Source organism: Danio aesculapii, chromosome 17 (assembly GCF_903798145.1).
Source record: "Danio aesculapii chromosome 17, fDanAes4.1, whole genome shotgun sequence".
Taxonomy (NCBI): domain Eukaryota; kingdom Metazoa; phylum Chordata; class Actinopteri; order Cypriniformes; family Danionidae; genus Danio; species Danio aesculapii.
Window position 1 is genome coordinate 36,235,438 of NC_079451.1, and position 16,571 is coordinate 36,252,008.

At 36.6% G+C, this 16,571-nt stretch overlaps 1 protein-coding gene across 3 annotated transcripts in view; it reads right to left on the bottom strand.

The window, feature by feature from the left end:
• Positions 1-16,571, bottom strand: part of foxn3 (forkhead box N3) — a 186,015-nt gene that overhangs the window by 118,153 nt on the left and 51,291 nt on the right. For all 3 annotated transcript variants that reach the window (XM_056476345.1, XM_056476347.1, XM_056476346.1), the window contains exon 2: positions 7,778-8,334. In XM_056476345.1, the coding sequence (XP_056332320.1) occupies positions 7,778-8,320 (543 nt within the window). In that variant the 5' untranslated portion in view covers positions 8,321-8,334. The remainder of the gene's footprint in view (positions 1-7,777; positions 8,335-16,571) is intronic.

Consider the following 16,571-nt stretch of genomic DNA (forward strand, 5'->3'; position numbering starts at 1 on the left):
TGTCAAAGCAGCTTCACATAAAAGGTCATAGTAAATTGGAACAGTGTAGTTCAACATGAGGACATAAGATCACTGAAGAACGCATATTGAGAAACAGCCAGTGTGTCAGAGGACAACCCTCAGTTCAACATCTCAACATACACACACACACTCAGATTGCTGTAGAAGCGCACGGCCCCCACACTGCCCCCTATTGATGAGCACTCGTAACTACAGCTGGCACTCACATGTACCGGTACTAAAAATGCGAAATCGTATCATTTTGAGAGCCAGGATATCGCGATATTTTAGTATCGGTATATCATCCAACAATAAGTAACAACACATCCGTGCACCATGGTTTCAAGTTTTGCATTTGCTATAATCATCCAGCTACCAGTTAGGAACACAACAGCAAAACAGATTGATGTATTATGTTTACAAGTTTTGTGCATACAATATCCTCCAGCCTCCACTTAGCAACACCCTAGTAGCAACACACCAGTGCATAACGTTTGCAAATTTTGCACTTGTAACACCATCCAGTAACCACTTACCAAGACCCGAGTATCAACACATCAATGAATTATGTTTGCAAGTTTTCACATGCAACACCATCCAGCAACTATGTAACAGCCAACCCAGGCTCATTCTGAAATTGTTTCTCTATATACATTTCGGGAGACCACCAAATATATCCCAGGAGCTACGTTTTTTTATAAAGTTTTTGTTTTCACGAATCCACTAGAGGCCGCTGTGTGTGCTTTTTGAGATCTCAAATATCTCTCGCGAATGCCATTCGCGCCTGCTGTTCTCACGTAAATCCACCACAGGCCGCTGTCGACTGACTGACGGATCGACTGACCCACCCTCCCCATTTCCAAAACCCAACCAATAGTGTTTTCAAAAGCACAGACTGACCCGCCCACCCCCTTCCCTAAACCAATCTGACAAATTGAAAAAGCAATTCAAAAAAAGAAAAGCCTGATTTTTACCATGTTTTACTACATTCTCACCGTGTTGTTTACTTGTTGATTTTATTTTTTGGCTACTGTTTTTGTATAACCTGCTGTCTGGAACCGTTCTTCATCGGACTCGAATTTCAACTCCTCTCTGTGGTCAACTCCACCAATGTACATGGCGAGCTAACTGGACAAACTGGTAACAGCCGGAAAGCCATCCATACTGAAGTAAGCGGTCAGCTAGTAAGCACAAAAAGAAACGGCATCATACCGCCCCGTAGCATTCATTCAAAAAATTAAATGCAGCCATACGTACTTCTGGTTACATTATTCACTCTATATAGGGCTACATTTTCAGAATGAGCCTGTGTGGGTAACAACACCCTAGTAACAACACATCAATGTTTCAAGTTTTGCATTTGCATTAATCATCCAGCAACCACTTAGCAACTCCCTTGTAACAAAACATCAGTCCATCGTGTTTGCAAGATTTGCACATGCAACACCCTCCAGAAACAACTTAGCAACACCCTAGTAACAACACATCAATGCATCATGCTTGCAAGTTTTGCACATGCAACACCATCCAGCATCTACTTAGCAACGGTCTAGTAACAGCACATCAGTGCATCATGGTTTCAAACAATAATCATCCAGCAACTGTCTAGATCCTCCAAACAACCACCAAGCAAACATGCATAATATCCTAGCAACACCGTTGCCAACTTTGCACAAACAACACAAATAATGACCACCAAACAACACCCTATCATCATGAAACCAAGTTTAGCACACATAAGATGATCCACGAACCACCTACATCACTTAGCAACCATCAAACATCACACTATAAAGTTATATACAAGCGGCCCAAATCAGCAAGCAACCACAAAACCCCTAGTATTATGGTTGCAATGTTTGCACTAGCAAAATCCACTAGTAAAGACGTGGATCTTCCTAAAATCCAAATGGCAACAGTTTTGTTGTGTTTGCATGCATTTTATATGTGCAACCTCCCTGAAATACTATAAGGTGCTTTGTGCAATAAATATTATACTTAAACATTTAATTCCAACAAGCCCAGTGCTCAAACTTATACACTTCACATAAATGAAGAACAATCAACTCAGCACTGTTACTCTCAGCATGGCAGAATTACATTTCGCATTGCAAAGCAGTTAAAACAATTAGATGAGTACACTAAAAACAACCTTAGTTGTTCTATAGATATAGATATATGGCTCTGTAGATGTCAGATACCTGGTTTGAGTGCAGCAGATGGAAAAACACTGGCAATCCTTTGGGGCAAGATTGAGTCAATATTAAGCCCTTGCAATAATAAAGAAATAAATTACAGATTCACACACACACACATATATATATATAGTCCCTCAAAACTGTAATAGTCAAAGATGATTCTGGAATGAAATACTAATACATACTGTAGTGTTTCTGTTTAATTTCTATTTAATGATGCAGGAGTAAAGGGGGTTTGTTGCATGACATGGATATACAGCATAATAATGCATCACAGTAATCATAATGAGCATGATATTTATCACATTTAACATTTGATACTTTGTATGTGTGTGAATGAGAGTGTATGGGTGTTTCCCAGTGATGGGTTGCAGCTGGAAGGGCATTCGCTGTGTAAAACATATGCTGGATAAGTTGGCGGTTCATTCCGCTTTGGCGACCCCTGAAGAATAAAGGGACTAAGTTGAAAATGAATGAATGAATGAATTATAGATTCATATACATATAGTCCCAAAAACTTTAATATTTTGACCAAATCAGTCAAAGAGAATTCCGGAATTAAACATTATTGTAGTATATAGTGTTTCTGTTCCATTTCTATATGTTGGTGCAGGAGTAAATCGGTTTGTTAGGCGACATGCAGCATAATAAAGCATCACAGTAACCATAATGAGCAGGATATTTTTTACACTTAATACTTAGAATGTCTTTTAAGATTAGTTATACTGTTGTATTTTGCAGTGGTGTTCATCACTGCACCAAATCATTGGAGACTTTCCACACGAAAAAAAAAAAAATACTATAGTAATTTGAGTGTTTTTGAAGGTAAAATAGGGGCTTTAACTTTTTTATGAACCATTTTAAGGTCAAAATTATTAGCCCCTTTAAGATATTTTTTTTTTTTGGTATCGTTGTACAATAAATTGCTTAATTACCCTATCCTGCCTAGTTATTCTAATTAAACTAGTTAAGCCATTAAATGTCACTTTAAGCTGTATAGAAGTGACTTGAAAAATATCTAGTCAAATATTATTTATTGTCATCATGTCAAAGATAAAAGATAAAAATCTTCTCTCCGTTAAACATAAATTGGGAAAAAAATAAACAGGGGGACTTATAATTCAGGGGGGCTAATAATTCTTACTTTAACTGTGTATAGATAACTCGAGTATGCAGCAAACAAAAGTATATTCTTATATTGATCATTCACCCACAAGTAATTTTGTTTATCCTCCACTTCTTCCAAATGTTTTTGAATTTCTTTCTATCACAAAAGAAGATATTTTGAAGTATGTTGCAAACTGAGAGCCATTGACTTTGATAGTATTTTATTTCCCTACTATGGATACAATATATATATATATATATTATTATGGATATATTTATATATTGTTATTCATTTAGAGTAAAAAAAATAATAATCTAAACATTAATATAAATAAAGTAATACAAAAAAGCCATTATTTTTCATTATCCTACCTGTTAAAGTAAAGCAACCCTTTTTCGCAGCTCATGTCAATGTCGCAATAATACCTAAAACTGTGATAAAATCTCCAGAAATGATCACAAGAAGAAAATCTGATACCGTCGTATGCCTACTGCCATCAGTGGCTTAGCCATTCCCAGCCTGAACACTTTCACATACACGCACACACATCAGTTTCTCTGTTCCTACAGCAACAGCTTACTTTCCGTGTCAACTGCAAAGCTGTTTCTATGGACACATATACAGAAAAAACTCTTTGCTCCACAGCCAGAGCCCAGATGGCAGTGAACTGTAAGAGTCACATGGAACGGCTTTACTGTTCTGACTAACTTGCAGACACACGCACATCATAAACACACACAAAATGTAGTACACACTCTCAAAGTAATACGCACAGGAATGCAGCCTTTGACAAAAATCAATCAGCACTCAATGAGCATCTAATGAGTCTCAATTCATAAGCTTTGCCTCTTTATCAAACAATTGCGAAATGTTCTCTAACAGGAATCAATTCAATCAGCAAATACAGATATTTTAAAACCAAGATAGCAAGTCACAGCTCTAAATATCGAAACATTCAGCACACTCCTAGAGCATGTTGTTGAAACTGTAAAGCTCTTTTGCAATTGCAGTTATCTCCATTCAAAGCTACAAGAACAAAACTGATGCAAAATAATAATTAAAAAAAAATTTACATAAAAGCTCAATTCTTTAACATTAGTTAATGGGAAAGTTTACCAAAAATGAATACTCACTAGCCCCTTTTACTGGTAAATTCATTCCTACAATTTTCCTGAAAGAGAAGCTGTAACATTACAGGTAATTTGCAGGAATTCTGCTCTGTGTGAACGTAGAAGGAAAATTGGCGTAAAGAGCGTGTTCACGATTAGAATGTGCTGACGTGAGACGTCTACTCCAGCCAATCAGAACATTCAGACACATTCACATCCGCGATGTTTATGAATATAAAAGCCTTTGAATGTTTTTCCAGACACATTTAGCTGCTAGATGTTAGTCAGGTAACGTTTCTATGTTCATTCTTAATGCCAATTGTGGAAAAAATTATTGCTTATCATAAACCACTGTTTGTTTGCCTTCAAGCTGTGTTGCCAACTTAGCGACTTTGTTGCAATATTTAGCAACTTTTCAGACCCCCTTAGCGACAAATTTTCAAAAAAGCGACTAGGAGATCTGGAGATTTTAATAGACTCTTATGTGTCCATCCTGTACCGTTCCTACTCTTCTCAACGAGCTGCGGGTGCCATCAGCCCCTTCCCCTTTCTCAGAGCACTTACATGTGGCCCAGTCCTCATACAGCAGTCTCTCCCACCTGCAACCTGAGAACAGATCACCCCTCTGCATACTTACGGCAAATGATTAATGAGATATTTCCCTTGTACAGTCAAACAGATCTACTTCTCCTTTGTTTTAACAATTTAATTTGACTGTTTATTTCTTTTTTTTATCACAATCACAGAAATTTTAGTGACGGTTTCGGAACTTGTCTGAGTTTATTACGTCTGAGAGATTACTGCAAATTCATTACACATTTATACTGATATACTGTTTTCAAACAGCAATAATTGCGGAAAAAGTGTTCCTCCATATTTTCAAGTTATCAAGTTATATATCAATATTGTATAAGCATTGTATTATACTGTATGTATGTGTATATATATATATATATGTGTATATATATATATATATATATATATATATATATATATATATATACACACACATGCATACAGTATAATACAATGCAACAAGAAAAATAACTTGATATATTGATATGTATGTATGTATGTATGTATGTATATGACCATTTCCTGCTTGTTATCAACTGTAAAAATAGGTAATTCAATCATAGCTTGATGTTAAAACAGCTGTGATATTTATCAATATGTGGCTCTTTTTGGGTTTGGAAGCTATAGAAATTAAAAGTGTAAAACAGGAAATAATTTAGGACCATTGTAAGCATCCCTCAAAATGGTCTATAGGATTTACATAACACTTTGTTAATGAATGCTACAGCATTCTGTAGTATTAAATATTACAAGCTTATAAACTGTATTAAATACTGTAAAATACTTTAGTTTTAACAACAGTAAACGGGCATGTATTGTAGTGTAACATACCCTTTAGTTGTAGAAAACTACAGTATTGGGTCATCTGTCTATATTACAATATTTGTTACCATAGCAACTATACAATCACCACATCAGGTGAATTCAAATACCTTAATATAGGTTGTTTTTAATTATGTGATTCTGGTGATGCGCGAAATTCAGATCCAGGGCAGGAAGTAAAAAACTGAATGGGAGACATTGAGGAAAGTCTGTATTTTTGCCATTTATACCATATGTATAGATATATATAGAAAATAACCACATATGTTGGGCATGATCCTTATATCATGAAGAAGGTTGAGTTTTCTACTGAACTAAGATATATTTGACTGTCATCCAGGCGGTATAAGCCATTAGGTTACATGAAAAATACTACAGTAAATACTAGTGTTTGGAAGCTTACTATAGATAATTACTTGAATTAAACTGTCATAGTAATTATATTGTTGCTGTGGTTACGGTTGTTTATTCCGCTGAAATGCTAGTAAAGACATGGATTATTGCAAAACAAGACGGAGATTTCATTGCAGTGCTTACATGGCAGGGTACTTTATTTATGACTGTTATTTATATTCTCCTGTATTTTGTATAAGTGTGGTGGTGTTTGTATCTGATTTTTTTTGTAACAAATTAACAAACGAATCATTTTTTTCAATCATCGTTTTTACACATGCATGTATTGAATGATTGTTTATTACATGCTGCCTTTTCCTCCATTTTTAAGCCAGTTTCTTGAACTTTTCCCCTTTTATAGGCAAAAACTTTTGAAAGTCTATAAAAGCTGTTTGGCATTTATTATTTTGGTCGATGTAAACAATTCTAAACATCATAAAACAGAAACATTTTTATCTTCTGATAGTGATTCCTATGACAAAGAATCACTTCCTGTCCTCCATCTAAGTCTCGCATGTCATCAATGGCATCATGTGAAAACAATCTTCAGTATGGTTCAAAAACTTTGTAGTATTTTCTATAAATTGCTATAGTACTTTTTCATGTGAGGTGCTTTCATGCAACTTGTTTGTTGGGTTGTCGTGATACCATTAATTCACCTTACGTTACTATACCAGCTGAAGTATCACAATACCAAATAGTATTGCGATACAGTAATTCATAACTCAGATTATAAAGAATATTGTCAGGAATACTATATTTTACATATTTTAATAGGTCTACTTGAATTTAATTCATAATTCCCTTATTATTGAAATACGTATTATTTGCCCTTCACTTCACCTAAAATTTATTCATTCTTTTTGTTTATTTTGAAGATAACTGACCAAGAAAAATACATTAAAATAAAGATACAAATTATATCAAATGAAAAAGAGCATTTTTTCAACAAAATTAGGTTACATGAGGTGGTCAAAATTGTTTCAATGTTTCCTGTTGCTATTTTGGGTTTTTCATCTATTGTTTTTGTTTTGTTTTCAGTCTTATCAGGTAACAATTCAAAGTAATTCAAAATTTCACTTTATGGGTTGTTCTTTTTAAGATATTGCTGCGGTTGTTGTAGCTACTAAATCATATTGACAGGAACAGAAATGAACCGATTCAGTTGTGTGTTTGAAACGTCAAAAACATCAGAAAACATGTAAGCTTAAAGGGCTCCACAGACTATTAAAATAAAATGATCTATTGTTGCACAAACGTGTGAGCATTTTAGTGACTTTTCCACATGCAACACTATCTATTGTAGATAGACTGTTAATGACGATACTACCATTTACAAACTACAGTGGCACCGCCAGTATTTTGGGGCCATAGCATCACGATACTACCATAGTAGCGGTAAACCGTGTAACCCTAAAGGAAATGTCTGCAGACTCCAAACTACAACCCCCACCCCCCCAAAAAAGTGTCAAATAAACTAAAAAGTGCAAAAATTAAATGTGTAAATATGGTCAACGCTTCTCACTCTGCAGTTAAACATTGATATCTCAAAGTAGTTTTGGCATCCTTACCTGACTTCTGTCCTTGTCCACTTTCTTAAAACACTTATTGAGGGACAGATTGTGCCTGACAGAGTTCTTCCACCCCGTGGGGGCGTTGGCAAAGTAAGGGAAGTGTTCCAGGATCCAGTTGTAAATGTCTTTAACTGGCAGTCTCTTGGAAGGAGCATCTTCTATGGCCATGAAGATGAGGCAGCTGAATGAATAAGGAGGTTTGCAGTTTGGGTTCTGCTTGGCATCGTATGGGAGGTCTGAGTGGGCAGGGGAAGGCGGGGTGTCGTCGTCCAGATCCTGGACGGGACTGACACTCCTCAGCACAGGGTCACCGAAGCTGTTAAGCAGATTCTTGCTCTCGTGAAGCCAGTTGAGGTTGGTGAGCTCCTCGTCCTCCACGCTCCCCTTCTCCAGTTTGATGGTGGGAAGAGCCAGGTCCATCTCCTCAGCCTCCTGCAGGGCTCTGGTGATGGAGCTGGCCTGATAGAACTGGCTCAGGCCGCTCGCCACGCTGACCCCTGAACCTTCCGGCTTCTTACTGGGAGGCATAACCGGACCCATTTAGACCAAGGCTCCTGTGGAGGACACCAAAGAGAACATGTTTACAATCAGGAAACTAATTTACTAATGAACAACAATACCTTTTCTCATTGCTTCATCTCATCTATAACATAACAATACAAGTAATGCTTACAATCAGCAGTTTAACACTTTGTCATTAGCGTCTTCTAACTATTCCTTTAAAATAAACAGCTGAGGCCACATTAAAAAAACACTATAGTAATTTATAGTAAATACTTTAGTGTTTTTGAACCATACTGTAGTAGACTGTATTAAACCATATATATTATAGGATTTACAATACTTTGTTAACAAATGATACTGCATACTTTAATATTAAATATTACAAACCTATATTGATATACTTTAATTTTTACCACAGTAAACTGTGCCGTATAGTAGTATAATATTCCCTATAGTTGTAGAAAACTACAGTATTGGGTCATTTGTTACCATAGCAACTATAGAATCACCACAACAGATGAATTCAAATACTTGAATTCATACTTCAATACTTAAAGATTCAAGGGTTTGATTTATTAATAACTAATAAATGCAAACCTTCTTTTAACAGTCAAGATCCCTGCAAGCACAGGACGTCAACATGACATCATATTGACAATGTACCCCAACGTCGTGGAAACGTTGGATTTTGTTTGGAAATGAAAATCGGGTTGATGTCAGAACCCAACGTCCGGCCAAAGTCAATGTCCAACGTCCAACCTAAAATCGACCTAAAATCAATGTCTAATCATGTTACACCTTGAAGTTGTGTGGATGTTACCACTATGACTTCTATAAAACGTTGCATTTTGGTCACTTTCCAACACAACCTAAAATCTACCAAATATCAACCTAAATTGATGTCACTATTGGACGCCAAAATAACGTCCTTAAAAGCTGGCTAGACATTGAATTTTGGTCACCTGTGTCATGAATCTAATCTAATATTACTGTCTTATGATGTTGTGTGCCTGCTGGGATTTACTTAAGACACGACAGTGAACAATGTTAAAAAATGCTGGGTTCCACACAATTCATGTTGTCTCAACTCAAATTGATTAAGTTAACAGTTAAAGGAGCCAATAGAGCTCGGGAATCTACGTCACGGCAAGTTGCGGTCGGCCATGTGGTCATGGACAAATGCTGGAGCACTCAAGGTATACCAATGGAAAATACAACCGAATAAACAAGCGTTTTTATGGTAAAAATAGAAAATAAAAAAAACATCTCACAAACACTCTGAATAAAAAGGACTAGCGTGCATATACCTTTATAAACGCTCTTTGCGTGTCTGAGAGACTGATAATATGCATTCCATAACATTCTGTGTCCTGCGGTAAAGTGTAACTGGAGAAGCCTAGTAAGAACACAGAGGGGGCGAATCTGAAGCTGATCAAATAAAGGAAATGAGTTTATCTGTAACTGACAGAGTATCAACGAGCTTCATTACCTGTAGAATTACCATTCTTCATTACCTGTAGTACGAGCACTTACAGTTTACTGCTGATAAGTATACACACACGCACACACACATATATATATATATATATATATTATATATTATATATATTATGTGATAAAAAAAATCAGTAGAGATCAATGGGAATCAGGCTACCTTGACCTAAACACCCAGAATGCATTGTGTTACTTAATATATGTTCACAAGCTCTATTAAAACCTGCATGGACAGCAGGGTGCATGTACAGTGGATCAAATGGCAAAAATAAACCAAACCAAACCAGACTGTAGGGGAAACTGGAGCACCCGGAGGAAACCCACGCCAACACAGGGAGAACATGCAAACTCCACAGAGAAATGCCAACTGACCCAACCGGGACTTCAACCAGCGAGCTTCTTGCTGCGAGGCGACAGTGCTAACCACTGAGCCACCATTTCGCTGCATTGGACATTATGAAAATAAATGCACTGTCTTTAGATCACTCACAATAAAACCAGCTCCAAATACACAATCTATACACTTGTCTCAAGGATGTTGAGATCACTGCACTTCACTTCCATCCAAGGGACAAAAACACTCCCTGAGAGCATAAAAAACAAGACTATGAGAATGATCCTATTCTGCCAACAGCAAGAATGCACGGCATGCTGGCCTTCTCTCAGCTATTCAGCAACTGAGGACGCTTTGCTACAATATGGAATATTTCAAGTAAGTGGAATATAACACTCAAGGTCATCTATAAATGATATGCTCAGTTTGTTGCTCTTTTTATACTTGTCATGCCTATAAAAGATCATTTCTATTCTAAAAAAATCTAATTAGATTAAAAATTTATTTTTCACACACACATTTTTTTTTTCCGAAGTGAAGTTTATTTATAAATTAATTTCGAGAGGACCACGTGCTTATGATTGCTTCACCAATCAGATGATTCCTAAGCCACTATAAATAGCCTAAGTTCCATATCACAGCTATCTTCATTATGAAGAATCCCCCCTTCAGCCCCTACTCTTCCTCCTTTCCAAGATGGGTGGCCCGGTGGCCCAGTGGTTAGCACGATTCCCTCACAGCAAGAACGCCACTGGTTCTAGTCCTTACCAAGCTAGTCGATGTTTCTGTGTTGAGTTTACACGTTCTCCGGTTTCCTTCCACCGTCCAAAAACATGCAACTTAAGTTAATTGACTAATCCAAATCGGCAGCATTGAAATGCTTCTAGTAGGTAGTTATCTCTTAAGAGCAATCACTATCTGTTCATTAGCTACTACAGCAGGGAAGTTCTCGAGATCTACCCGAGCTTAAGCTCCCCTCTCACCTTGCAAACGGGAGGGAGCCACGGAATCAAGGATCTTATGAGCTCAGAGCTCTTTCCTGGGACAGCATGCCAAACAAGCTTTATAATCAATCATCAGCAAAGTGTGAACTCTTGAATTTTAAGTTAATTTAAGAATTCTGACACCAAAAAAAAAACATTTAGCAATTTTCACAAAACAGCACAACTGTTTGCAAAACCGACAATACACAGAAATGTTTCTTGAGAACCAGCATGTCAGAATGATGATTCTTAAGCGTGGAGTAATGATGCAGAAATTCAACTTTGTTACCAAAGAAATAAATTCTTTTTGTTTTCATTCATTTAATTAATTTATACTTAAACACATTTTAAATTATATTAAAAGGCAAAACGTAATAATTTTTACAAAATTAGCTTACTGCAGATGTTGATAAAATACAAAAAAATACAGCAAAAAAAACGTCGTGGGAACGTTGGATTTTGTTTGGAAATGAAAATCGGGCTGACGTCAGAACCCAACGTCAGGCCAATGTCAATGTCCAAAATGTACAAAATTAGCTTACTGCAGATGTTGATAAAATACAAAAAAATACAGCAAAAAAAATCATTCAAATTAAAGGTTACATTAATGTGGTTGTCTATAAAGTTGATATTTGGCCGCATCATATTGGTGTTTCGTAACATCTAGTTTTTATGAGGTGAGTTGTTAGCCCAACGCTCAACCTCAAATCTGGAGATACACACATGCACTATAACCAATTTTAGCTTAGCCTACTGACCTATAGCACATGTCTTTGGACAGTGGGGAAAACCAGACCACCCCGGAGGAAACCCACGCAAACATGTGGAGAACATGCAAACTCCAAACAGAAATGCCAACTAACCCAGTCAGGGCTTGAACCAGTGACCTTCTTGCTGTGAAGCGACAGCGTTACCCACTGCGCTACATTGGCGCCCACATTAATGTGGATTACAACCCATAAATAATACCTCTAGGCTCAGGTTTTATGCATGCTTAATTGCTCATACATGCCTTTATTCACTGAACTACAAATCCCAAGAATGACAGTGGCAGATGCAGAAATGAAGGACAGAAATTAAATGTCAAAAGTTCATTAGAGCACTAAAAGTGTTCATGCAGAACTGCTCTTCCTCAAATAGTTATGTTAAAGAGGTGGTCCACTACATTATCATATTGTAAGCTTTAGTTCATGTGTAATGTAGCTGTGTGAACATAAACAACATCTCTGAATGTAATACGCTCAAAGTTCAATGTAAAGTGAGACATTGGCTTTCACAGAGTTAGCTTAGCAAAGCCTACAACGAACAAAGTTTGGGGACTACAAAAAAAAATACATCTGGGTTAGTGAGATCACAAACACTTCAGGTTACACGCATTCACCACGGCATACACCCAGCGCAGCGAAGAGGTGTGGCCAGAAGTGCTGTGAAAGCTAAAATGCCATCCAAACGCTGCTATTTCCACAGAGCTACTTCTGTTTCTGTATTTGGGCTTCCAAAGGACACGGCACAAAGAGAGAACTGCTTATAATTTAATTTTAATTATGTTCCAGAGAATTATTTTAAAAAGATATAGCTAGCATTTGACAAAGGACAGCTTCCAGAATCTCTCTCAATTCAGTGCTGGATTCAGCTAAAAACTCCTCAAAGAAGGAGCAGCTCCAACCATAATAGAAGAAGCTGTCACAACCTGTAAGTGTTTTATTTGTTAAAATTGATCTATTACATGCACAGTTTTTTGTGTTAATGGTATGTTGTAGCGAGGACGTAAACAACGATGTAAACAACGAGAAATGCTGTTTGGCACTGTTAACAATTTAGCTACAAATTCATATTTATCCGTTAAACCCCTGTAAACAGCCACAATCTTCAGCAGCGCTGGAGTGTCTCTCTATGCAGCCGCTTTCCGTGCGTTCTACATCTCAAATAACAAACTCGCAAAAGATATGTGAACTTTTCATATTACTTACACATGCTTACAACCCGTTTGTATATGAAAGACACTTGTCAGATATTATTTTAGAGAGCAGGCTAACACTTCTTCACTGACTAACAGTATTTACACAGCAGAGGCACATCGCATGCTAGTAGAAGCGTGACTGGACATGACGCTTACTGGTAACGTGGAGCCGATCCGTGAATCACAGCACGTTATGTTAGCTGACCAATCAGAGCCTCTTAAGGGCGGGCCTTTCGGAGGAACTAGCAAATATGACAGTCGTTTTCATGTTAGCTGAGTAGCTGTATATAATTGAAGTAAGATATATGAAAAAATAACGTGATCTTTTACAAATGAAGCATGAGCACACATTGCTTTACATCTTATAAACACAACCAAGCCTTAAATACACACTCTGGACCACCTCTTTAAAAGAATGTGTTATAAAAGTAACTCAAGATGCTGTTGAAATTGTTAAAACAAACAACTATGCCAATAATGGCTTAATGTCTAGATGGTGTAGACAAAAAAAAAGTCCCACCTGTGAGACGGTGACAGTTATTGGGTTAAAACAAAATGAATAACTAATCGAACTAAGAATGCATTACAATACACTAACTCACACTGATCGAAGAAAAAGATATTATGAGTGCATTTCAATCACTGAATCAAAAACTCAGAACATGACAGCAAAAAAACAGACTGCGACCTTCCCTGTGATCTGTCACAGAGATCAATTTATATGGAAGTGTCTCTTCTGTCTCACTCGCTCAAACTCGGTGCATCTGCAAAAGCAATTACTAGAAAGACGCCATCAAGCATTTAAACATAATTCTGTCAAACTCTAAGAAAATTAAATAAAAACTAAATCAACTTCTTGTCCTTAGAAAAGCGGATCATCAAAACAACAAGACATTACACTTACTGTCATTCAGAAATGAGAAATACTAAGAGACGCTTCAATCAAAAACATTTTCATTTTGGCTTTTAATTCAGTCTAATGGGATGAAAATATCCAGAGCACACTTATGAGTGATTCTTTTATAGCACTTTGTCAAACGGTGTCTGTAGACTTTTACGATTCATATTTTTCAAAAATCTGCAGCACTTACATAAACCAAACTGCAGTTGTATCTGTGTTCTGAAGTTTTTACAGAAGGATATGCTCATACACTATTTGCCTGATTATTTATATAATAATAATAATAATAATAATAAAATAAATAATAACAATAATACTGTGGAGTTTGCATGTTCTCCCCGTGTTCGCTTGGGTTTCCCCCAAGTTATGCGGTACAGGTGAATTGAATAAGCTAAATTGGTTGTAATGTGTGTGTGTGTGCGTGTGAATGAGTGTATGGGTGTTTTCCATTGTTGGGTTGCGGCTGGAAGGGCATTCGCTGGGTAAAACATTTGCTGGATAAGTTGGCGGTTCATTACCCTGTGACGACCCCAGATTAATGAAGCCGAAAAGAAAATAAATTAATGAATAATAATAATAAAAATACATTATATTTATGATGTGATTTACAAGATACAAAATAACAAATAAAAATGCTGAGAATTACAAGCTTGCATAAAGTTCCAATAAGAAGTCACACGGTAATAATAAAACAATAAAGAACTATAAATAAGCAAAATGTTACAAGTTACATAAAATTGACAGTGATGATCTCAAATTAAATGCTTTGCTAAAAAGAGGTGTCTTAAGAAGCTAAGAAACTTAAAACAATCCATAGTAACAGCATTCCTGCTAATTGTGGGTAATGCCTTCCATAATTTAGGTGCACAGTAAGAAAAAGCCCTACCTCCTATGGTTTTTAGTCTGCATCGCGGCTGATACCAGATGCAGAACAAAGACAGAGAGTATAATACTGACTTTAACAAAAAGTTGAGAAAACATATTTTTTTTTATGGTTGTTCACAGCATTTTCTGAATTATGGATTCCCCAAATCCCCTTTTTAAAAACTTAAAATGGGCAAGAAGTAAGAACTAGATACCTCATGACTGACAAAAACATTACAAAACTAGAAAAAGCAATACACAGCATGCCCAAACTACGGGTAAATGCTCTCTCAGCTAAGAATAGATAAAATGCCTGGAATAAAACTTGGAATAATAAAGCCAGAACTATTATAAGTTTATATTTTTTTCCCTTGAATGTTATCATTCATTCATTCGTTCATTTTCTTTTTAAAATTAGCAATTTAAGTAGAATAATATAGGCTAATAACAATTTAATAAGTGACTTCTGTTTTAAATAAAGCAAAACTTCTTAATATAATTAATCAATTCATCTGTAAATTACAGTGTATGGTTATAACTTTTGGTTATTTTTTTACCCTATTCACCTGCAATGTTTTGCCCTTTAAGACTTCATTCCAGCAGAAGGAAAGACATTTTGATGTGATACGAAACCGCCTCTTGTTCAAACTAGCCATCCTTACATTGAAATGCAACGCGGACACTAAAATCATTCATGAAAAATCAATGTACTGCATCTTTCCAATGAGGAGCGCTCATCTCGCTCAGCCTCCGATGGGCCGCTCCGGTCCCGTGAGCCGCTGCACAGGAAAATTATATTACAGCTGACAGTAAAGTAATTTAATTGCACAGTTACCATGACAACGGCGGGCTCTGTTTAGGCCTAATTTGCTGGCAACTGCCAATTGTGTCCCGAGAGACCCGAAACATCATTCTTGACCATTTTTTTTTTTTTTTTCAAATTTCAAAGAAAGTTGTTGGAAAATATTTTTGAGTAGCACATGATACGGAAGTGGTATGGTGTGGATTTCAATTCTGCTTAAATATTGGTTGATTATAGAACCGACTGTCATCAAACAGGCTTTTGCTTCATATTTTTAAAAGCATAAAAGCTATATCGCGTTTTCATTTAGCTCAAGAGCATAAACTGAATCACTGAAGGAAATCACTTTTTTCTCAAATGCTAGAATGCAAGCAATGATTTGGCCAATGGACTTTAAACTTACAATTTTATCTTTACTGCTGGATGTTAAAGGGATAGTTCAACCAAAATTGAACATTCTGTCAACATTTACTCACCCTCCACTTGTTGCATACCAATTTGAGTTGAACACAAAATTAGATATTTTGAATTGATATTTTTTCTATTATAGATGTCAATAGGTGACACGGTGACTCAATGGTTGGCACTGCCTCCTCACAGCAAGAAGGTCGCTGGTTTGAGTCCTGGTTGGGTCAGTTGACATTTCTGTGTAGGGTTTGCATGTTCTCCCTGTGTTTGCGTGGGTTTCCTTCGGATGCTCCAGTTTTCTCTACAGTCCAAATACATGCGCTATAGGTGAATTGAATAAACTAAACTGGCCATAGTACATGTGTGTGTGAATGAGTGTGCATGGACGTTTCCCAGTACTGGGTTGGAAAGGCATACGCTGTGTAAAATGATGGATAAGTTGGTGGTTCATTCCGCTGTGGGGACCTCTGATGAATAAAGGGACTAAGCTGAAGGAAAATGAATGAATGAATGAATGAATGTCAATAGCTACTGCTTTCCA